At 44.2% G+C, this 25,069-nt stretch overlaps 2 protein-coding genes across 2 annotated transcripts in view; one reads left to right on the forward strand and one right to left on the reverse strand.

The window, feature by feature from the left end:
- AAMDC (adipogenesis associated Mth938 domain containing) overlaps window positions 1-25,069 on the reverse strand; it is a 215,401-nt gene that overhangs the window by 27,133 nt on the left and 163,199 nt on the right. The gene's annotated exons all lie outside the window — the stretch shown is intronic.
- Window positions 5,480-22,388, forward strand: CLNS1A (chloride nucleotide-sensitive channel 1A). Its single transcript, XM_075266250.1, has 7 exons — window positions 5,480-5,664; window positions 6,027-6,163; window positions 16,688-16,816; window positions 16,892-17,002; window positions 19,192-19,365; window positions 21,789-21,870; window positions 21,953-22,388. Exons 1-6 carry the CDS (start codon window positions 5,543-5,545, stop codon window positions 21,854-21,856), a joined length of 741 nt encoding a protein of 246 aa, XP_075122351.1. The 5' UTR covers window positions 5,480-5,542; the 3' UTR covers window positions 21,857-21,870; window positions 21,953-22,388.

The raw sequence follows: 25,069 nt of genomic DNA on the forward strand, positions 1-25,069 counted from the left end.
AGGAAGAGAAAAATTCTGACAAAATAGTACTACATGCTGCTCTGTGGTATAATGTCCCTTAGGGCCCCACACAGATTGTATTGCTCCACTTTTGTCCCCCCACATGGTGTTGTTCTCTACTTTTGTCCCCCTCATACAAGTTACTATGCTCCACTTTTGTCCCCGTTAGCAGTTCTCGTAGTACCGCACACGGTAGAGTTCTGCATTAACCTGACCCTGTGCTTTACAACTTATGATCGCTCCTCCTCCATTCTGCAAACCTCTGGCCCTTACACACCGTTTCAGTCCGTAGATTGGTGTTTGGGAAAGACCATGTGACCGTACTCATCATCCTCCATTGCGTCTGCATTAATTTGCACAATGATGAGTACAGTCACGTGGTCCTCCCCCCCCCACCACCACCAAGCTATGGACTGAGCCGATGTGTGCACGGAGGAGGCGCGATCATTAGTTATCACCAAGGAGGAAGCAGCCGTGCCAGGGCGTCATAGTTTGCATCCTACTCTTGGCACGCATGCCAGGGGTTGCTGACCCCTGCGATATAGTGTATATGATAGACACATAAAGTGGCCCATACTGCTGAACGTTCCAGAGATCCCTACTCCATCAGTTACTTGTAGGCTATTCTGAGGATAGGCCATAAAAAGCTTAACCCCTAACATCCCCTTTAAGTAAAGTCTCAAATACTATGCAGTCCACTCTGCTGTAAATACTACTTTCCTGTATGGTACGGCAACAAAGCAGAATCTGTATAGAGGGTTAATAGGGGTGGGGAGGGAAAATTAGAGAGGAGATAAATCGGGCCATAGATGCGAGAAAAAATGGTACAGATCACCTTATCTAGTATAGGTTCTCATTATCAGATTGGTTTGGGTTTGACACCCGGCACCCCCACTGATCAGCTCTTCCATTCCCTGTGTTTAGGCCATGTTACTGCAGATCAGCTCCCATTGACATTAATAAGTCTGCGGTTCGCCCACTAAACACGAATCGGAGTTGTCACTTCCAGCTGTATTCTTTGTGTGTTTCGGCAGGGGCCTTGAACAGCTGATGGTTGAGGGTTGTCTGTCATTCATTTGAATGGGCATCATGTAATACCACATTTCTCCTATAGTGGCCGCTGCAGAAAAATTATTCAGCTGTCATTGTGGCAATAACGGCATCAAAGCTCAGGTCTGAGTCCAGATGAGACCTAGGCGTTGCATTGGACTCCTCTCTGGTGCTCCCGGGGCCTTCCCAATTCTTTAGTGAAGATGGGGACATGTACCCCGTTTTCACTGCACATGTGCCCACGGAAGCTAAAGTGGTCTCTGACATCACTGAAGGCTACAGATGGTATAAAGAGAGTGCTACTTATGAGATGAAAGCCTCACCCATCAGAACAGTGTCCCAAACCACATTCCCTTTATGTTAAAGGACACTGTAATAATTCATTTTGCCTGTGGTGGCGCTGTTGGGAAATTGAACCCTCCGCAGGTTACAGCTGCTTGCTGCGGGGTCCGTGTTTTCTGTCTTTATGTTTAGGTGCCCCTTCCCCTCCTACATTGGGTTGATATGGCAGGGGAAAGCATTACACGGCTCCTATACGTAGATAACATATGGTCAGGTCAAGCAAGAGCCGTACCAGCTGGAAGACTGGCAGTGTCATGGGCAAAGGGGCCCCCTCTCCCATCAGTCGGGTTGATGCGTTTTTCCATTAAAATAAAAAAAAATCTACATGGCTGTAATAACTGGAGGAATTGATGTAACAGGTTATTCAGTGTGAAATGTCAAAAGTATAAAAATGTAAAATCACCATTTTATTTTCTACATATATGTGCTGCACAAATTAAAGTTATGGTTGCTGAAATGCAGAGGAGCTTAAATGGTAGCTAAGCCGTAGTAGCACTACACGACCACTACAGAGTGTATGGCGCTGTATGCTTCTGGCTCTGTACACTGTGCTTAAATCGCATGCATCCTAAGGACAAACCGTCAATATCCCAATGTGGAGAACCCCTTTAAATGGGAGCTGAGCTGTAGTAGTGTATGTTGCTGTCTGCTACTGGTTGTGTACACTGGTTAGGAATATTGGGTATCTGCACCCCAGGACTCCTAGGAACCTATCTATAATACATAGTGTATGACACCGTCAGGGCTCCTAGGAACCTATCTATAAAACATAGTGTAGAACACTGTCAGGACTCCTAGGGACCTATCTATAAAACATAGTGTAGAACACTGTCCGGGCTCCTAGGAACCTATCTATAAAACATAGTGTAGAATATTCTCATGGCTCCTAGGAACCCATCTATAATACATAGTGTATAAGACTGTCAGGGCTCCTAGGAACCTATCTATAATACATAGTGTATAACACTGTCAGGACTCCTAGGAACCTATCTATAATACATAGTGTATGACACTGTCAGGGCTCCTAGGAACCTATCTATAATACATAGTGTATAACACTGTCAGGGCTCCTAGGAACCTATCTATAATACATAGTGTATAACACTGTCAGGGCTCCTAGGAACCTATCTATAATACAGTGTATGACACTGTCAGGGTTCCTAGGAACCTCTCTATAATATATAGATGGATATAACTCTAATCCTTGAACCCCTCATCTGTCATTTTCAATAGCGATAACAATATCTTGGGGGAGGGGTTGGATGGGGCAGAGAGTCCGTCTTGACATTTAGGGACCTGGTAGAGACCCCCTAGAGGCAGGGAATAACGGCTTACGGGAAAAGCACATGCACTGCAATATAGAATAAAAATGATCAAACACAGGGGACTAAGGAAAAAAGTTTAAAGGGGTTGTCCACTCAAAGTGGAAAGCCTAGGGAGGGCGGTGGGGTCAGAATAAAAAAAGAAGAGATGTTCACCTGCCCTGGGTCCTCTGGTCCATCGTGTGCCAGAACTAGCTAGTGTGGAAATGAGGCGGCTCAGGTGATGGCTGCACTAGTCACATGCTGGGGACTGATGATGTCACTGCTAATATGTCACCGGTATTCAGGATGTGATCACTGAGGCCAGGGGCAGATACATCTCCATTTTTTCTTTTCTCTTTTTGACCCACCTCATGGACAAAATGGGTTTTTGAGTTTGAGTGGGATTATACTGTGGGGGCCATATTAAAGGGGTTGTTATACTGTGGGACCATGCTATGGCTGAAATTTATTGTGTGGGCCATATTAAGGGGATCATTATACTGTGGTGGTCATATTAAGGAGATCATTATACCTTGGGGTCATATTATAGCTGTATTTCATTATGGGGGCCATGTTATGAGTTGCATTATACTTTGGGGCAATATTAAGGGGAACATTATACTGCAGGGGGCCATACTGAGGAGAGCGTTATACTGTGGGGCTATTTTAAGGAGAGCATTATACTTCGGGGACCACACTAAGGGCAGCATTATACTGCGGGGACTACACTAAGGGGAGCATTATACTGCAGGGACCACACTAAGGGGAGCATTATACTGCGGGGTATAGTAAGGGGAGCGTTATACTGCGGGGTATAGTAAGGGGAGCGTTATACTGCGGGGTATAGTAAGGGGAGCATTATACTGCGGGGTATAGTAAGGGGAGCATTATATTGCGGGATATAGTAAGGGGAGCATTATACTGCGGGGTATAGTAAGGGGAGCATTATACTGCGAGGTATAGTAAGGGGAGCATTACACTGCGGGGTATAGTAAGGGGAGCATTATACTGCGGGGTACAGTAAGGGGAGCATTATACTGAGGGGTACAGTAAGGGGAGCATTATACTGCTGGGTACAGTAAGGGGAGCATTATACTGCGGGGTACAGTAAGGGGAGCATTATACTGTGGGGTACAGTAAGGGGAGCATTATACTGCGGGGTACAGTAGGGGGAGCATTATACTGTGGGGTATAGTAAGGGGAGCATTATACTGCGGGATATAGTAAGGGGAGCATTATACTGCGGGGTATAGTAAGGGGAGCATTATACTGCGGGATATAGTAAGGGGAGCATTATACTGCGGGGTATAGTAAGGGGAGCATTATACTGCGGGGTATAGTAAGGGGAGCATTATACTGCGGGGTATAGTAAGGGGAGCATTATACTGCGGGGTATAGTAAGGGGAGCATTATACTGCGGGGTATAGTAAGGGGAGCATTATACTGCGGGGTATAGTAAGGGGAGCATTATACTGCGGGGTATAGTAAGGAGAGCATTATACTGCGGGGTATAGTAAGGGGAGCATTATACTGCGGGGTATAGTAAGGGGAGCATTATACTGCGGGGTATAGTAAGGGGAGCATTATACTGCGGGGTATAGTAAGGGGAGCATTATACTTTGGGGTATAGTAAGGGGAGCATTATACTTTGGGGTATAGTACAGGGAGCATTATACTGCGGGGTATAGTAAGGAGAGCGTTATACTGCGGGGTATAGTAAGGGGAGCGTTATACTGCTGGGTATAGTAAGGGGAGCGTTATACTGCGGGGTATAGTAAGGGGAGCGTTATACTGCGGGGTATAGTAAGGGGAGCGTTATACTGCGGGGTATAGTAAGGGGAGCGTTACACTGCGGGGTATAGTAAGGGGAGCGTTACACTGCGGGGTATAGTAAGGGGAGCGTTACACTGCGGGGTATAGTAAGGGGAGCGTTACACTGCGGGGTATAGTAAGGGGAGCGTTACACTGTGGGATATAGTAAGGGGAGCATTATACTGCGGGGTATAGTAAGGGGAGCATTATACTGCGGGGTATAGTAAGGAGAGCATTATACTGCGGGGTATAGTAAGGGGAGCGTTATACTGCTGGGTATAGTAAGGGGAGCGTTATACTGCTGGGTATAGTAAGGGGAGCGTTATACTGCGGGGTATAGTAAGGGGAGCGTTATACTGCGGGGTATAGTGAGGGGAGCATTATACTGCGGGGTATAGTAAGGAGAGCGTTATACTGCGGGGTATAGTAAGGGGAGCGTTATACTGCTGGGTATAGTAAGGGGAGCGTTATACTGCGGGGTATAGTAAGGGGAGCGTTATACTGCGGGGTATAGTGAGGGGAGCATTATACTGCTGGGTATAGTAAGGGGAGCATTATACTGCGGGGTATAGTGAGGGGAGCATTATACTGCGGGGTATAGTGAGGGGAGCATTATAGTGCGGGGTATAGTGAGGGGAGCATTATAGTGCGGGGTATAGTGAGGGGAGCATTATACTGCGGGGGCCATACTGTTTTCTCTCAGTGACACCAGACAGGGCTATTATTACTGAAAGTCTGTAGTTTTATTACCTGCACAAACCAGTAACACATTCCTACACAAATGACTTGAGAACTACAAGTCCCAGCAATCTCCCAGCACTGACCCCTCTCCCGCCCCGTCCTCCAGCGCTGGGCATAGTAACGTCACCATGGTTACCACAGCCAGATCGAAACTGACACTGCTAGTCCGGCGTTTACTTTCTACGTCACTTCCTGTCTGTGTCTGGCTGTCAGTTATCCTGCGGCGCGCTGCATGCTGGGAGCAGAAGTCTGCCCGTAGTCACGTGGTTGGGCCCGACTACGTTCGGTCAGTTATGTTGGGAGTGCTGAGCAGTTTCCCGCCGCCCGCTGAGGGGGTGAGGCGGCTGCAGCCCGGGACTGAGGCGGTGCTGAGCGGACAGAAGTTGGGGACCGGCACCCTGTACATTGCCGAGAGGTGAGGGGGGAGGCGCTGCCTGTCACTACCGGGATTGTTCTATAGCTTGTCTGCTCCTTGGAAAGCTGAGTTATCACCAGTCTAACTATACAGCTTACCCAGCTTTCCTAAGCCCTGCACGGCAAGGTGATCCAGTTATGTGGCATTGCTAGACAAATCTGCCATTCTGGATTCTGGGAAAGCTGGGTGAGCTAGCTATGGTCTGTGTTCACATACAAAGCAATTGTGTTTTCTAAGTATCTACAATGGTTTTGCCACCCAGCTTTTCCAGGAACAGATGACTGAATGGAACAAAAAGTTTGCGATGCGGAAGTCTGACGGCCCTGCTAGGAGATTAGTGTTGTGTTGTTGTTTTCTTGTAGTCGGCTGTCATGGCTGAATGGATCCGGGCTTGGCTTTTCCTTGGAGTATCCTTCCATCAGTCTGCACGCCATCTCCAGAGACACCGCCGCGTATCCGGAGGAGCACCTGTATGTCATGGTGAACACCAAACTGGCAGGTGAGGGGGCAGAGCAGGGGATGCTGGGAGATATGTAATGTATGTGCACAGTGACTGTACCAGCAGAATAGTGAGCGCAGCTCTGGAGTATAATACAGGATAAGTAATGTAATGTATGTACACAGTGACTGTACCAGCAGAATCGTGAGCGCAGCTCTGGAGTATAATACAGGATAAGTAATGTATGTACACAGTGACTGTACCAGCAGAATAGTGAGCGCAGCTCTGGAGTATAATACAGGATAAGTAATGTAATGTATGTACACAGTGACTGTACCAGCAGAATAGTGAGCGCAGCTCTGGAGTATAATACAGGATAAGTAATGTAATGTATGTACACAGTGACTGTACCAGCAGAATAGTGAGCGCAGCTCTGGAGTATAATACAGGAGAAGTAATGTAATGTATGTACACAGTGACTGCACCAGCAGAATAGTGAGTGCAGCTCTGGAGTATAATACAGGATAAGTAATGTAATGTATGTACACAGTGACTGTACCAGCAGAATCGTGAGCGCAGCTCTGGAGTATAATACAGGATAAGTAATGTATGTACACAGTGACTGTACCAGCAGAATAGTGAGCGCAGCTCTGGAGTATAATACAGGATAAGTAATGTAATGTATGTACACAGTGACTGTACCAGCAGAATAGTGAGCGCAGCTCTGGAGTATAATACAGGATAAGTAATGTAATGTATGTACACAGTGACTGTACCAGCAGAATAGTGAGCGCAGCTCTGGAGTATAATACAGGAGAAGTAATGTAATGTATGTACACAGTGACTGCACCAGCAGAATAGTGAGTGCAGCTCTGGAGTATAATACAGGATAAGTAATGTAATGTATGTACACAGTGACTCTACCAGCAGAATAGTGAGCGCAGCTCTGGAGTATAATACAGGATAAGTAATGTAATGTATGTACACAGTGTATGTACACAGTGTCTGTACCAGCAGAATAGTGAGCGCAGCTCTGGAGTATAATACAGGATAAGTAATGTAATGTATGTACACAGTGACTGTACCAGCAGAATAGTGAGCGCAGCTCTGGAGTATAATACAGGAGAAGTAATGTAATGTATGTACACAGTGACTGCACCAGCAGAATAGTGAGCGCAGCTCTGGAGTATAATACAGGATAAGTAATGTAATGTATGTACACAGTGACTGCACCAGCAGAATAGTGAGCGCAGCTCTGGAGTATAATACAGGATAAGTAATGTAATGTATGTACACAGTGACTGCACCAGCAGAATAGTGAGCGCAGCTCTGGAGTATAATACAGGATAAGTAATGTAATGTATGTACACAGTGACTCTACCAGCAGAATAGTGAGCGCAGCTCTGGAGTATAATACAGGATAAGTAATGTAATGTATGTACACAGTGACTCTACCAGCAGAATAGTGAGCGCAGCTCTGGAGTATAATACAGGATAAGTAATGTAATGTATGTACACAGTGTCTGTACCAGCAGAATAGTGAGCGCAGCTCTGGAGTATAATACAGGATAAGTAATGTAATGTATGTACACAGTGACTGTACCAGCAGAATAGTGAGCGCAGCTCTGGAGTATAATACAGGAGAAGTAATGTAATGTATGTACACAGTGACTGCACCAGCAGAATAGTGAGCGCAGCTCTGGAGTATAATACAGGATAAGTAATGTAATGTATGTACACAGTGACTGCACCAGCAGAATAGTGAGCGCAGCTCTGGAGTATAATACAGGATAAGTAATGTAATGTATGTACACAGTGACTGCACCAGCAGAATAGTGAGCGCAGCTCTGGAGTATAATACAGGATAAGTAATGTAATGTATGTACACAGTGACTGCACCAGCAGAATAGTGAGCGCAGCTCTGGAGTATAATACAGGAGAAGTAATGTAATGTATGTACACAGTGACTGTACCAGCAGAATAGTGAGCGCAGCTCTGGAGTATAATACAGGATAAGTAATGTAATGTATGTACACAGTGACTGCACCAGCAGAATAGTGAGCGCAGCTCTGGAGTATAATACAGGATAAGTAATTTAATGTATGTACACAGTGACTGCACCAGCAGAATAGTGAGCGCAGCTCTGGAGTATAATACAGGATAAGTAATGTAATGTATGTACACAGTGACTGCACCAGCAGAATAGTGAGTGCAGCTCTGGAGTATGATACAGGATAAGTAATGTAATGTATGTACACAGTGACTGCACCAGCAGAATAGTGAGCGCAGCTCTGGAGTATAATACAGGATAAGTAATGTAATGTATGTACACAGTGACTGTACCAGCGGAATAGTGAGCGCAGCTCTGGAGTATAATACAGGATAAGTAATGTAATGTATGTACACAGTGACTGTACCAGCGGAATAGTGAGCGCAGCTCTGGAGTATAATACAGGATAAGTAATGTAATGTATGTACACAGTGACTGCACCAGCAGAATAGTGAGCGCAGCTCTGGAGTATAATACAGGATAAGTAATGTAATGTATGTACACAGTGACTGTACCAGCAGAATAGTGAGTGCAGCTCTGGAGTATAATACAGGATAAGTAATGTAATGTATGTACACAGTGACTGCACCAGCAGAATAGTGAGCGCAGCTCTGGAGTATAATACAGGATAAGTAATGTAATGTATGTACACAGTGACTGCACCAGCAGAATAGTGAGTGCAGCTCTGGAGTATAATACAGGATAAGTAACGTAATGTATGTACACAGTGACTGCACCAGCAGAATAGTGAGTGCAGCTCTGGAGTATAATACAGGATAAGTAATGTAATGTATGTACACAGTGACTGTACCAGCAGAATAGTGAGCGCAGCTCTGGAGTATAATACAGGATGTAACTCAGGATCAGTACAGGATAAAGTAATGTAATGTATGTACACAGTGACTGCACCAGCAGAATAGTGAGCGCAGCTCTGGAGTATAATACAGGATAAGTAATGTAATGTATGTACACAGTGACTGTACCAGCAGAATAGTGAGCGCAGCTCTGGAGTATAATACAGGATAAGTAATGTAATGTATGTACACAGTGACTGCACCAGCAGAATAGTGAGCGCAGCTCTGGAGTATAATACAGGATAAGTAATGTAATGTATGTACACAGTGACTGCACCAGCAGAATAGAGAGCGCAGCTCTGGAGTATAATACAGGATAAGTAATGTAATGTATGTATACAGTGACTGTACCAGCAGAATAGTGAGCGCAGCTCTGGAGTATAATACAGGATATTTAATGTAATGTATGTACACAGTGACTGCACCAGCAGAATAGTGAGCGCAGCGCTGGAGTATAATACAGGATAAGTAATGTAATGTATGTACACAGTGACTGCACCAGCAGAATAGTGAGCGCAGCTCTGGAGTATAATACAGGAGAAGTAATGTAATGTATGTACACAGTGACTGCACCAGCAGAATAGTGAGCGCAGCTCTGGAGTATAATACAGGATAAGTAATGTAATGTATGTACACAGTGACTGCACCAGCAGAATAGTGAGCGCAGCTCTGGAGTATAATACAGGATAAGTAATGTAATGTATGTACACAGTGACTGCACCAGCAGAATAGTGAGCGCAGCTCTGGAGTATAATACAGGATAAGTAATGTAATGTATGTACACAGTGACTGTACCAGCAGAATAGTGAGCGCAGCTCTGGAGTATAATACAGGATAAGTAATGTATGTACACAGTGACTGTACCAGCAGAATAGTGAGCGCAGCTCTGGAGTATAATACAGGATAAGTAATGTAATGTATGTACACAGTGACTGTACCAGCAGAATAGTGAGCGCAGCTCTGGAGTATAATACAGGATAAGTAATGTAATGTATGTACACAGTGACTATACCAGCAGAATAGTGAGCGCAGCTCTGGAGTATAATACAGGATAAGTAATGTAATGTATGTACACAGTGACTCTACCAGCAGAATAGTGAGCGCAGCTCTGGAGTATAATACAGGATAAGTAATGTAATGTATGTACACAGTGTCTGTACCAGCAGAATAGTGAGCGCAGCTCTGGAGTATAATACAGGATAAGTAATGTAATGTATGTACACAGTGACTGCACCAGCAGAATAGTGAGCGCAGCTCTGGAGTATAATACAGGATAAGTAATGTAATGTATGTACACAGTGACTGTACCAGCAGAATAGTGAGCGCAGCTCTGGAGTATAATACAGGAGAAGTAATGTAATGTATGTACACAGTGACTGCACCAGCAGAATAGTGAGCGCAGCTCTGGAGTATAATACAGGATAAGTAATGTAATGTATGTACACAGTGACTGCACCAGCAGAATAGTGAGTGCAGCTCTGGAGTATAATACAGGATAAGTAATGTAATGTATGTACACAGTGACTCTACCAGCAGAATAGTGAGCGCAGCTCTGGAGTATAATACAGGATAAGTAATGTAATGTATGTACACAGTGACTGTACCAGCAGAATAGTGAGCGCAGCTCTGGAGTATAATACAGGAGAAGTAATGTAATGTATGTACACAGTGACTGCACCAGCAGAATAGTGAGCGCAGCTCTGGAGTATAATACAGGATAAGTAATGTAATGTATGTACACAGTGACTGCACCAGCAGAATAGTGAGCGCAGCTCTGGAGTATAATACAGGATAAGTAATGTATGTACACAGTGACTGCACCAGCAGAATAGTGAGCGCAGCTCTGGAGTATAATACAGGATGTAACTCAGGATCAGTACAGGATAAGTAATGTAATGTATGTACACAGTGACTGTACCAGCAGAATAGTGAGCGCAGCTCTGGAGTATAATACAGGATAAGTAATGTAATGTATGTACACAGTGACTGCACCAGCAGAATAGTGAGCGCAGCTCTGGAGTATAATACAGGATAAGTAATGTAATGTATGTACACAGTGACTGCACCAGCAGAATAGTGAGCGCAGCTCTGGAGTATAATACAGGATAAGTAATTTAATGTATGTACACAGTGACTGCACCAGCAGAATAGTGAGCGCAGCTCTGGAGTATAATACAGGATAAGTAATGTAATGTATGTACACAGTGACTGCACCAGCAGAATAGTGAGCGCAGCTCTGGAGTATAATACAGGATAAGTAATGTAATGTATGTACACAGTGACTGCACCAGCAGAATAGTGAGTGCAGCTCTGGAGTATGATACAGGATAAGTAATGTAATGTATGTACACAGTGACTGCACCAGCAGAATAGTGAGCGCAGCTCTGGAGTATAATACAGGATAAGTAATGTAATGTATGTACACAGTGACTGTACCAGCAGAATAGTGAGCGCAGCTCTGGAGTATAATACAGGATAAGTAATGTAATGTATGTACACAGTGACTGTACCAGCGGAATAGTGAGCGCAGCTCTGGAGTATAATACAGGATAAGTAATGTAATGTATGTACACAGTGACTGCACCAGCAGAATAGTGAGCTCAGCTCTGGAGTATAATACAGGATAAGTAATGTAATGTATGTACACAGTGACTGTACCAGCAGAATAGTGAGTGCAGCTCTGGAGTATAATACAGGATAAGTAATGTAATGTATGTACACAGTGACTGCACCAGCAGAATAGTGAGCGCAGCTCTGGAGTATAATACAGGATAAGTAATGTAATGTATGTACACAGTGACTGCACCAGCAGAATAGTGAGTGCAGCTCTGGAGTATAATACAGGATAAGTAACGTAATGTATGTACACAGTGACTGCACCAGCAGAATAGTGAGTGCAGCTCTGGAGTATAATACAGGATAAGTAATGTAATGTATGTACACAGTGACTGTACCAGCAGAATAGTGAGCGCAGCTCTGGAGTATAATACAGGATGTAACTCAGGATCAGTACAGGATAAAGTAATGTAATGTATGTACACAGTGACTGCACCAGCAGAATAGTGAGCGCAGCTCTGGAGTATAATACAGGATAAGTAATGTAATGTATGTACACAGTGACTGTACCAGCAGAATAGTGAGCGCAGCTCTGGAGTATAATACAGGATAAGTAATGTAATGTATGTACACAGTGACTGCACCAGCAGAATAGTGAGCGCAGCTCTGGAGTATAATACAGGATAAGTAATGTAATGTATGTACACAGTGACTGTACCAGCAGAATAGTGAGCCCAGCTCTGGAGTATAATACAGGATAAGTAATGTAATGTATGTACACAGTGACTGCACCAGCAGAATAGTGAGCGCAGCTCTGGAGTATAATACAGGATAAGTAATGTAATGTATGTATACAGTGACTGTACCAGCAGAATAGTGAGCGCAGCTCTGGAGTATAATACAGGATATTTAATGTAATGTATGTACACAGTGACTGCACCAGCAGAATAGTGAGCGCAGCGCTGGAATATAATACAGGATAAGTAATGTAATGTATGTACACAGTGACTGCACCAGCAGAATAGTGAGCGCAGCTCTGGAGTATAATACAGGATAAGTAATGTAATGTATGTACACAGTGACTGCACCAGCAGAATAGTGAGCCCAGCTCTGGAGTATAATACAAGATAAGTAATGTATGTACATAGTGACTGTACCAGCAGAATAGTGAGCCCAGCTCTGGAGTATAATACAGGATAAGTAATGTAATGTATGTACACAGTGACTGTACCAGCAGAATAGTGAGCGCAGCTCTGGAGTATAATGCAGGATAAGTAATGTAATGTATGTACACAGTGACTGTACCAGCAGAATAGTGAGCGCAGCTCTGGAGTATAATACAGGATAAGTAATGTAATGTATGTACACATTGACTGTACCGGCAGAATAGTGAGTGCAGCTCTGGAGTATAATACAGGATAAGTAATGTAATGTATGTACACAGTGACTGCACCAGCAGAATAGTGAGTGCAGCTCTCGAGTATAATACAAGATAAGTAATGTATGTACATAGTGACTGTACCAGCAGAATAGTGAGCCCAGCTCTGGAGTATAATACAGGATAAGTAATGTAATGTATGTACACAGTGACTGTACCAGCAGAATAGTGAGCGCAGCTCTGGAGTATAATACAGGATAAGTAATGTAATGTATGTACACATTGACTGTACCGGCAGAATAGTGAGTGCAGCTCTGGAGTATAATACAGGATATTTAATGTAATGTATGTACACAGTGACTGCACCAGCAGAATAGTGAGCGCAGCTCTGGGGTATAATACAGGATAAGTAATGTAATGTATGTACACAGTGACTGCACCAGCAGAATAGTGAGCGCAGCTCTGGAGTATAATACAGGATAAGTAATGTAATGTATGTACACAGTGACTGTACCAGCAGAATAGTGAGCGCAGCTCTGGGGTATAATACAGGATAAGTAATGTAATGTATGTACACAGTGACTGTACCAGCAGAATAGTGAGCGCAGCTCTGGGGTATAATACAGGATAAGTAATGTAATGTATGTACACAGTGACTGCACCAGCAGAATAGTGAGCGCAGCTCTGGAGTATAATACAGGATAAGTAATGTAATGTATGTACACAGTGACTGTACCAGCAGAATAGTGAGCGCAGCTCTGGAGTATTATACAGGATAAGTAATGTAATGTATGTACACAGTGACTGCACCAGCAGAATAGTGAGTGCAGCTCTGGAGTATGATACAGGATAAGTAATGTAATGTATGTACACAGTGACTGCACCAGCAGAATAGTGAGCGCAGCTCTGGAGTATAATACAGGATAAGTAATGTAATGTATGTACACAGTGACTGTACCAGCAGAATAGTGAGCGCAGCTCTGGAGTATAATACAGGATAAGTAATGTAATGTATGTACACAGTGACTGTACCAGCGGAATAGTGAGCGCAGCTCTGGAGTATAATACAGGATAAGTAATGTAATGTATGTACACAGTGACTGCACCAGCAGAATAGTGAGCTCAGCTCTGGAGTATAATACAGGATAAGTAATGTAATGTATGTACACAGTGACTGTACCAGCAGAATAGTGAGTGCAGCTCTGGAGTATAATACAGGATAAGTAATGTAATGTATGTACACAGTGACTGCACCAGCAGAATAGTGAGCGCAGCTCTGGAGTATAATACAGGATAAGTAATGTAATGTATGTACACAGTGACTGCACCAGCAGAATAGTGAGTGCAGCTCTGGAGTATAATACAGGATAAGTAACGTAATGTATGTACACAGTGACTGCACCAGCAGAATAGTGAGTGCAGCTCTGGAGTATAATACAGGATAAGTAATGTAATGTATGTACACAGTGACTGTACCAGCAGAATAGTGAGCGCAGCTCTGGAGTATAATACAGGATGTAACTCAGGATCAGTACAGGATAAAGTAATGTAATGTATGTACACAGTGACTGCACCAGCAGAATAGTGAGCGCAGCTCTGGAGTATAATACAGGATAAGTAATGTAATGTATGTACACAGTGACTGTACCAGCAGAATAGTGAGCGCAGCTCTGGAGTATAATACAGGATAAGTAATGTAATGTATGTACACAGTGACTGCACCAGCAGAATAGTGAGCGCAGCTCTGGAGTATAATACAGGATAAGTAATGTAATGTATGTACACAGTGACTGCACCAGCAGAATAGAGAGCGCAGCTCTGGAGTATAATACAGGATAAGTAATGTAATGTATGTATACAGTGACTGTACCAGCAGAATAGTGAGCGCAGCTCTGGAGTATAATACAGGATATTTAATGTAATGTATGTACACAGTGACTGCACCAGCAGAATAGTGAGCGCAGCGCTGGAATATAATACAGGATAAGTAATGTAATGTATGTACACAGTGACTGCACCAGCAGAATAGTGAGCGCAGCTCTGGAGTATAATACAGGATAAGTAATGTAATGTATGTACACAGTGACTGCACCAGCAGAATAGTGAGCCCAGCTCTGGAGTATAATACAAGATAAGTAATGTATGTACATAGTGACTGTACCAGCAGAATAGTGAGCCCAGCTCTGGAGTATAATACAGGATAAGTAATGTAATGTATGTACACAGTGACTGTACCAGCAGAATAGTGAGCGCAGCTCTGGAGTATAATGCAGGATAAGTAATGTAATGTATGTACACAGTGACTGTACCAGCAGAATAGTGAGCGCAGCTCTGGAGTATAATACAGGATAAGTAATGTAATGTATGTACACATTGACTGTACCGGCAGAATAGTGAGTGCAGCTCTGGAGTATAATACAGGATAAGTAATGTAATGTATGTACACAGTGACTGCACCAGCAGAATAGTGAGTGCAGCTCTCGAGTATAATACAAGATAAGTAATGTATGTACATAGTGACTGTACCAGCAGAATAGTGAGCCCAGCTCTGGAGTATAATACAGGATAAGTAATGTAATGTATGTACACAGTGACTGTACCAGCAGAATAGTGAGCGCAGCTCTGGAGTATAATACAGGATAAGTAATGTAATGTATGTACACATTGACTGTACCGGCAGAATAGTGAGTGCAGCTCTGGAGTATAATACAGGATATTTAATGTAATGTATGTACACAGTGACTGCACCAGCAGAATAGTGAGCGCAGCTCTGGGGTATAATACAGGATAAGTAATGTAATGTATGTACACAGTGACTGCACCAGCAGAATAGTGAGCGCAGCTCTGGAGTATAATACAGGATAAGTAATGTAATGTATGTACACAGTGACTGTACCAGCAGAATAGTGAGCGCAGCTCTGGGGTATAATACAGGATAAGTAATGTAATGTATGTACACAGTGACTGTACCAGCAGAATAGTGAGCGCAGCTCTGGGGTATAATACAGGATAAGTAATGTAATGTATGTACACGGTGACTGCACCAGCAGAATAGTGAGCGCAGCTCTGGGGTATAATACAGGATAAGTAATGTAATGTATGTACACGGTGACTGCACCAGCAGAATAGTGAGCGCAGCTCTGGAGTATAATACAGGATAAGTAATGTAATGTATGTACACAGTGACTGCACCAGCAGAATAGTGAGTGCAGCTCTGGAGTATAATACAGGATAAGTAATGTAATGTATGTACACAGTGACTGTACCAGCAGAATAGTGAGCGCAGCTCTGGAGTATAATACAGGATAAGTAATGTAATGTATGTACACAGTGACTGTACCAGCAGAATAGTGAGCGCAGCTCTGGAGTATTATACAGGCCCCTCAGCTAGGTTCACACCAGCATTCGGGTCTCCGTTCTGTGGTTTCCGTCTTCTGCATGTAGAAGACGGGAACCTGTCAGAGCGGGTCCGGCTGTGAGCGTTTTATGCTGTCCGCCGCAAAACCAGTTTTTTTTAAAATCGGACACAGAGTACTGCATGTCCGACTCTGTGTCCGATTTTAAAAAACCTGTTTTGCGGCGGGGAGCATAAAACGCTCACAGCCGGACATCTTTCAAACTGATTCAAATGAATGGGTATGGAAGAGTCCTGCAGGTTTCCGTCTCCTGCCTCTGTTTTGTGCAGGAAACGGAAACCTGCAGATGTGAACAAGCCCTGATATACATTTATTATTTTTTTCTTGCAGACAGTGATGCAAAAGAAGCAAAGATGAAAGATGAGGAGGGAGAAGACAGTGATGAGTCGTCTGATGATGACGATGATGATGAGGAGCCAATCACAGAAATCCGCTTTGTCCCTGAGAATAAATCTGACTGTACGTATCTCGGTGTTAGATCGTGTGATGTTTTCTTGTGTCCTGGTATCTTGTACATTCTCCTTTGTCTTACAGTGAGCGACATGTTCACCGCCATGTGTGACTGCCAGGCCCTGCACCCCGATCCGGAGGATGAGGACTCAGACGATGATTTTGAAGGGGAAGAATATGATGTGGAGGCTCATGGTGAGCAGCTTTCTAACATTGTCTCAGTTTCTTGTTTTCTAACATTCTTCTTGTTATTAGTGACTATAACCCCCCCCCTCTCTCTTCCCTCAAAATGCCAAAATTCTGCGCAACCTTCTATGGCTGAGGGTTTGGTGCAAGTGAGTCTAGTCTGGACAATCCTCTGTGAGCTCTGGAAAGCAGCAGCGCAGCATAGCCATGTCTTGACGGATGGCTATAAAATATCCAGAGGTGGATTGTGCAGACTGAGCTAAAGTGTAACAACCCCTCAGCTGTGAGAAGTATTCGGCCTGTACCAGCTTTCGGCCTCTGGACCTTGTAATAATGTGCATTGAAAGTGATTACATTTAGTAATTGATACTGATGATCAGTCCTCAGGATAGGTCACCAGTATCAGATTGGCCGGGGTCTTACACCCAGACCCCATCCTGATCAGATGTTTCGGCTGCAGAAGTCGCCTTACTCCTACTCTAATGATGGGAGTGGGGTTGCAATTCAAGTGCTATTGTCTGGAGCTACAGCTCTGGCTCTCATTCAGCTGGCTGTATACCAAGTATATGTGTCGCTGAAACACCTGACCGGGGCCCGGACCCTGACCAATCTCATACTGATGACCTAGGACCTCATTGACAGATTTATTTTACGTTTGGGTATATATTGGTGTGCAGTCTGTATCTTGCTGATCTTATCTGCAGCGTTACCCTGTCTGTAGTCATTCAGGGCCGCGGCTGTCGCGTCCAGATGTCTCGCACTTAATCCACTTTACTGTATTGGCTTCCTGCAGTGATTCCGTCTGATCTGCTGTAATTGGGATTTGTCACATGTAATAGACAGGATGGCGTCCATAAGAAGCCATGTGTATGGTAGGTTTATAGGTTTTAGGCATTGATATGTGGCAGACTGACACATCGCCTGTTTATTTACCTGCCATGTGTTTTAGGACAAGTGATAGATAGATAGGAGATAGATAGATAGATAGATAGATAGATAGATAGATAGATAGATAGATAGGAGATAGATAGATAGATAGATAGATAGATAGATAGGAGATAGATAGATAGATAGGAGATAGATAGATAGATAGATAGATAGATAGATAGGAGATAGATAGATAGATAGATAGATAGATAGATAGATAGGAGATAGATAGATAGATAGATAGATAGGAGATAGATAGATAGATAGATAGATAGATAGATAGATAGGAGATAGATAGATAGATAGATAGATAGATAGATAGATAGGAGATAGATAGATAGATAGATAGATAGATAGATAGATAGATAGGAGATAGATAGATAGATAGATAGATAGATAGGAGATAGATAGATAGATAGATAGATAGATAGATAGATAGATAGATAGATAGATAGGAGATAGATAGATAGATAGATAGATAGATAGATAGATAGGAGATAGATAGATAGATAGGAGATAGATAGGAGATAGATAGATAGATAGATAGATAGATAGATAGATAGATAGGAGATAGATAGATAGATAGATAGATAGATAGATAGATAGGAGATAGATAGATAGATAGATAGATAGATAGATAGATAGGAGATAGATAGATAGATAGATAGATAGATAGGAGATAGATAGATAGATAGATAGATAGATAGATAGATAGGAGATAGATAGATAGATAGATAGATAGGAGATAGATAGATAGATAGATAGATAGATAGGAGATAGATAGATAGGAGATAGATAGATAGATAGATAGATAGATAGATAGGAGATAGATAGATAGATAGATAGGAGATAGATAGATAGATAGATAGATAGATAGATAGAAGATAGATAGATAGATAGATAGATAGATAGATAGATAGATAGGAGATAGATAGATAGGAGATAGATAGATAGATAGATAGATAGATAGATAGGAGATAGATAGATAGATAGGAGATAGATAGATAGACACATACATTTGTATACACCCACACAGATATATAGATAGAATTCATAGCTGTGGTTACTACAGAACAGTAAAGAGCCATAGATGGACAGTAAGAAATCCATCCAGACTGATCAGTAAGGCTATTATAGACAGTAGAAGTGTTGCTGATCCTTCCCGTTCCCTTACTGCAGTTCTGTGCCACTAAATGAGGTTTTATTAAAATAAATAAATCTCCCATACCCGCCTCCATGACTGATCGTATTGTATCCCGCGCTTCTTCCAGAACAAGGACAAGGCGACCTCCCCACGTTTTATACCTATGAGGAAGGCTTGTCCCATCTCACCTCCGAGGGTCAGGCTACTCTGGAGAGGTTAGAGGGCATGCTGGCCAACTCCATCGCCAACCAGCACACCATGGCCGGGGTCCGCACTGAAGGCTCCGTTCTGGATTACGAAGGTAACCTCAGTGACCAGATGGGAATACAGGGGGATGGGTTTTGAGTATATCGACCTTGTGGCATTGAAATGTCTGAAATAAGCCATAAAATCAATTTATAATCACTGTGTGGCATAAGAAAAGAAAGCAGAATATTCTGGCAAAATAAGAATGAATAAAAATTCACTATTAAAGGGGATGTCCAGGATTAGAAAGCCTTGGTTACTTCCTAGCAGGCTGTAGGTGGTATTGAGTCCTGTTTACTTCAGTGAAGCTGAGTTACAATACCACAGACAGATCTAGCGCCATTTCTGGATTATAGTAGAGGTTTTTCTAAGCCTTGACCACCCCATGAATGTGTGTATAAAATCTGTACTACCATAATGTACTGCTGGTCACAACTGCAAAAAACAAGGCTGGTGCAAAATAAAAGGCTTCACTGCTGGAATGTACAGAGGAAAGAGTCTTCGAGGAAAATGCATTATGTGCTGCTGGGGATTTGCAGATGCCCCATGTGACTGCAGCATGTGACTGGGATGTCCAGGGGATAAAAACCCAATACTCGTCTGTCCCTGGCACGTTGGTGTCCTGTGCCACCTGATTGGAGCGGCCTGGGACACCAGAGCATCGGGGACAGGTTTTTATTTTTCATCTTCCCCAGCTGTCATTCCTGGACAATTCCTTTAACCCCTTCCCGACATGCGCCGTAATAGTACGGCGCGTGTCGGGTCTGTAACTATGGCGACTGCCCAGGAGCCGGGCGGCCGTCATATCCGCCGGGTGTCTACTGCTTTAAGCAGTAGACAACCGGCTCTCATGCCTCCGATCGGTCCCCGGACCGATCGGAGGCATTAACCCCTCCGGCGCTGCTGTCAAAGGCGCCGGAGGCGCCATCTTCCCGGCGGCGCATGGGCGCCGCCATTTTGGCAGGGATCGCCGGCTCCTGGAGCATGCTCCAGGGCCGACCCCCCGTTGCCATGACAGCCGGGAGCCTTGTTAAGGGCTCCCAGCCAGTCTGGTCTATGCAGCCTGCAAAAGAGATGATGATTTTTTGCAATGCATTGCAATGCATTAGCATTGTAATGCATTGCATTAGTGATCAGACCCCCTGGGGTTCAACACCCCTAGGGGGTCTAATAAATGCAAAAAAAAAAATAAAAAAAAAAAGTAAAAAAAAATATAAAAAGTATTAAAAGTTCAAATCACCCCCCTTTCCCTAGAACAAATATAAAAGTAGTTAAAAACTGTGAAACACATACATGTTAGGTATCCCCGCGTCCGAAATCGCCCCCTCCACAAATCTATACAAATATTTTTCCTGTTCGGTAAACGCCGTAGCAGGAAAAATAGTCAAAAGTGCCAAACCGCCGTTTTTTCACTGTTTTAATTCTGATAAAAATTTGAATAAAAAGTGATCAAAGCAATAACATTTCCCGAAAATGGTAGAACTAAAAAGTACACCCGGCCCCGCAAAAAAAGACGCCCTATACATCCCCGTACACCTATGTATAAAAAAGTTACGGCCGTCGGAATATGGCGACTTTTAGAAAAAAAAATTTTTAACACCGTTTTGGAATTTTTTTTAGGGGTCAAAATGTAAATAAAACCATATAAATTTGGTATCCCTGGAACCGTACTGAAACACAGAATATAGGGGACAGGTCATGTTGGCTGCACAGTGAACGCCGTAAAACCAAAGCCCGTAAGAAAGTCGCAGAAATGCATTTTTTCTTCAAATCCACCCCATTCTGAATTTTTTTCCTGCTTCCCAGTACATTATATAGAATAATTAATGGTGGCATCATGAAGAAAAATTGTCCCGCAAAAATTAAGACCTCATATGACTCTGGGAGCGGAGAAATAAAAAAGTTATGGGGTTTAGAAGGAGGGGAGTCAAAAACGAAAATCAAAAAATGCCATCGGCGGGAAAGGGTTAATACCTGTAGCACTGCCAGAGATCACCCTCCTGGAGGGGGTAAATGGAGCAGGAGCTGGTCCAATACACCAGGGGTAGGGAACCTTCGGCTCTCCAGCTGCTGTGAAACTACAACTCCCAGCATGCTCCATTCACTTCCATGGGAGTTCCAAGAACAGCAATGCAAGTATGCATGCTGGGAGTTGTAGTTTTGCAACAGCTTGAGAGCCGCACGTTCCCTACCCCTGCGATACACCATTGCTGCATTCACAAGGAACTCCCCCGTCTTTGTAATTTCTTGGGATTCCAGTATTTGGACCCTTGGGGAGATAAATGGCATTAGTGGGAAAGCTGTAGTTCCGTGCCGTATCCCGTTGCCTTTGTTTCTGCCACTCAGACTCGCCTCATGTGTGCAGAGATGCAGATGGTCCCGGAGCTGAGACAACCGATTGCAGGCCCCATAGAGCGGTCTGTGTAATCCCGGTGCCGAATAATCCGCGGCTCAGTAATTCGTTGTTGCATTTTGCAGATGGTATGGACGTGGAGGCAGCACCCACCGTGGCCGGACAGTTTGAAGACGCGGACGTCGATCACTGATGGGTTACATTTCGGTAAGTTCCTGTGACTCTCACCAGTAATACGCATGCCTATGGGAGCCGCCATATATATAACAACCCACTTCTGTATCCTCAGGTGCAAGAGGGATCGCCATGAACGGCTCCAATCACTGTGCCGCCGACACATCAGCATTTCATTAGACTTTAGTCATTCCAAGGATAGTCCGCCTCGTGGACGCCCTGCGCCCAAACATAAGCAACAGTTTTATTTTTAGACTTGAACTAACAGCAGCTGCCAAGTGCGGATCCCGCCGAGCCCCGGATGCCCAGTCGGTGGGGACCAGAAGCCTCTGCTAGGTACCGTAGAGCACTAGGACCTTAGTCTCCAGTCGTGTGGCACTGGATTATCTGCTTTTGTTTTCGATAACCTGCTGGACCTTTCTAATTCGGAAATCCATAACCCTTGTCCATGTACTAGAAATCTGGACTGGAAAACCGCGAGTACTTCTCACTAGAACATGACGGTATTTGTAAGACTTAATATTGTCTAATAAACTAGGTTTTTGTATCAAGCGGTGTGGAGTCTTTCCATGACAGGGGAGGGGGGGGGGGGGTACCGTGCCTCCTTAAAGGGGTTTTACAGGGCTTATAGCTTGGGGTTCGGGTGTCGTAACTCCACTGATCACAGATTGATGACCTAGGAGGTGTCATTGCCTTTGCAGTCCACCTTCTTAGGTGTGCACTTGTCCTAGTGACTGTGCTGTGAATTATGGGAGAGGATATGGAAATAAGCTTTCATTTAAGCAAAAAGTGCTGCAAGTGATGCCTGTGTCTGAGCATGTGCGGCTGTTTTAACCCCAGTGTGAATGAGACCTGAGACTGTGACTCTGTTGCAGATATTGAAGGCTTAGTAGACATTGATCTTCGCTACCTCTCTAGCCTTAAATCGAGGTTTCCTGCGGGGTCTTGCTCTCCTCTTTTGGGTCTTTATGGCTGCTCATTGCCCCCCTGTATCATTACATCAGAGGACGGGTTTCTTGTGGAGAGAGAAAGCAGCAGCACATCATTATGCACATAGTGTCCCTTATAGATCACCGGTCTGCGAGACGCAAGTGGAGCAGCATACCAAGCACCAGAGCAGGGAATGGGGCCAGGACATGGGTTATGGGGCTGCTCAGTGTCCATACATCACATTGGAACACAGATATGGAGGTTATGGGCACATCACGTGGCACTATACGGTGGTATCAGTGTAAAACATCATTGCGTATACCAGCAATGGGCACTGCAAAACAGTGCGAAGGAGGCCCAAACGCTGGAAAATGGTTTCCACGGTCAGTAGATGAAGCAGAGAGACTTTTAGCATCCTTACTATTGGAGCTGAGCCGCACGGCCAAGAATGAGACCGGGAACTTGGTGCAAATTTTTGAACTCAAGGTATCCACTAATATATCTCATTTTTTTGTCACCCTCCCCCCAACCCAGTATACTCAAACGGCATTACGGCTCCGTTTGTAACCTTAGTTGGGCACCAGCTGATCCTGGCAGTTACCCCATAGATGCCTCAGTTAATGGCTTCCTTGGCATCATCCTACAAGACAATTATGAAGACTATGGCCCAGTCTTAATATCTTAAGTGCCGGTGTCTTCTTAGTTCTGTCACATCATGGGAGTGGCGCCAAAGCTGAGATTATGACCGTCAGGGGCTGGTGTAGATTTTTGGTGTTCTAGATAAAGAGGTTGGCAGGAGGTGAAAAACAACACACTTCTCTGTCCCTGACTCTCCATTGTCCCCGTTGCTGTCCAGCAGCACCCAGGGGCTTATTCTGGGGAAGTTCTCGCTGCACGTGACCACCAAGCGCGATATGTCCAGGTCCTTTTATGCCCTACTGGAACAAGCCACCGAACACCACTGGACTGGACATCGGCGGGGGACACTGGAGTGCTAAGGACCGTTGAGTATGGGGTGTTGAGTTTGTTTCACCTTCCCCTATCTTACTGCCAGAAATCTGAAATCTGTTGCACTGAGGCCCCCCTGACCCGTCCCAGATCCCTGCGCATCGAAAATCGGACAAAATGGTGCAATTGATCACGTGCCAAAAAATGTGCTCAAAAACTTGCGACAGATCCTATAATTCTCCAAATGTAGATTTTAGCTTTGAAACCTTGCTCGAAATGATAATGGGAATAAAAAGGCATGTACATTTTTTTTATTTTTAATAAAAACATAATAATTGACTGTCTTTTTTTGTTTGTTTGTGGAGCGCGCCCTATGCGTTTGGTCCTCAGTGACTCAGACTACGCTATAAAGCGGCAGGTAAAGGCACGGCCATACACCCATCAGCCATAACATTATTGGTGACCATGCCGTCGATCGGGGGTGGGGATGTTTCAGGACGCAAGTGATTGGTCGGTTCTGTGGATTTGATGTGTTGTTGGCAGAAGAAACGGGTAACCACAAGGACCTGAGTGACTTTGTCAAGGGCCAAATTGTCCATACAGCAGGATTTTACCAAAAGTGATCTGGGAAATGACGGGTGACTGGTGCCCAAAACTCATTGAGGCTAGCCCAACTGGCCCGATCCCATAGGAGAGCAATAAAGGGGTCAGTACACACACAGGGCATCGCAACGTTTGCCGTTTATGGGGCTTTGTATACACAGACTGGCCCACACTTACCTCCAACCACCCCAAAAGCGCCTACAGTGGAGACATGGCGGCGTCTGGTCAGATGTTCTATCATGTGGATGACTGGACCGGGGCAAGAGATGGCACCAGGGGAGGAAGAAGACGAAACCTAAGCTTCACCCGTTCATGGCAGTGGCGCCTCTCAGACGGACATTGCCCCAACCTCACATGGTCCAAGGAACAAGACAAAGAGATGATGACCCCAATCTGATGGATCGTCTGTGGGATGTGCTGCAGAGACAAGTCTGATCAATGGAGGCCGCACCGAGCGCCCTAAAGGTCCTTGACAGATGACATGGATGGGACCTAGACAACGTTTACATGGTTTTAATGTTATGGCTGATCGGTGTCTATGGAGACAGCAGATTCACTACATTCAGGTAAATCTGATAGCAGCAGGATAATACATCTCATATAGCGTCGTCTAAATCCATATATTCATCTAATACAGCAATTCTTAAAGGGGACCGGTCACCGGCCCCTTCACATTTATTATCGCCTACATTCAGTCTAATGATGACCCGGCCGCCATGTCTACTACGAAGAAGGCGGAGTTTAATGTCTA

This window comes from Leptodactylus fuscus, chromosome 2, assembly GCF_031893055.1.
Source record: "Leptodactylus fuscus isolate aLepFus1 chromosome 2, aLepFus1.hap2, whole genome shotgun sequence".
NCBI classification, from domain to species: Eukaryota; Metazoa; Chordata; class Amphibia; order Anura; family Leptodactylidae; genus Leptodactylus; species Leptodactylus fuscus.

Coding starts and splice junctions, on each gene's coding strand:
- CLNS1A (XM_075266250.1), top strand. CDS start 5,543: ATGTTGGGAGTGCTGAGCAGTTTCCCGCCGCCCGCTGAGGGGGTGAGG. Junction 5,665..6,026: donor ACCCTGTACATTGCCGAGAG/GTGAGGGGGGAG, acceptor GTTTTCTTGTAG/TCGGCTGTCATGGCTGAATG. Junction 6,164..16,687: donor GGTGAACACCAAACTGGCAG/GTGAGGGGGCAG, acceptor TTTTTCTTGCAG/ACAGTGATGCAAAAGAAGCA.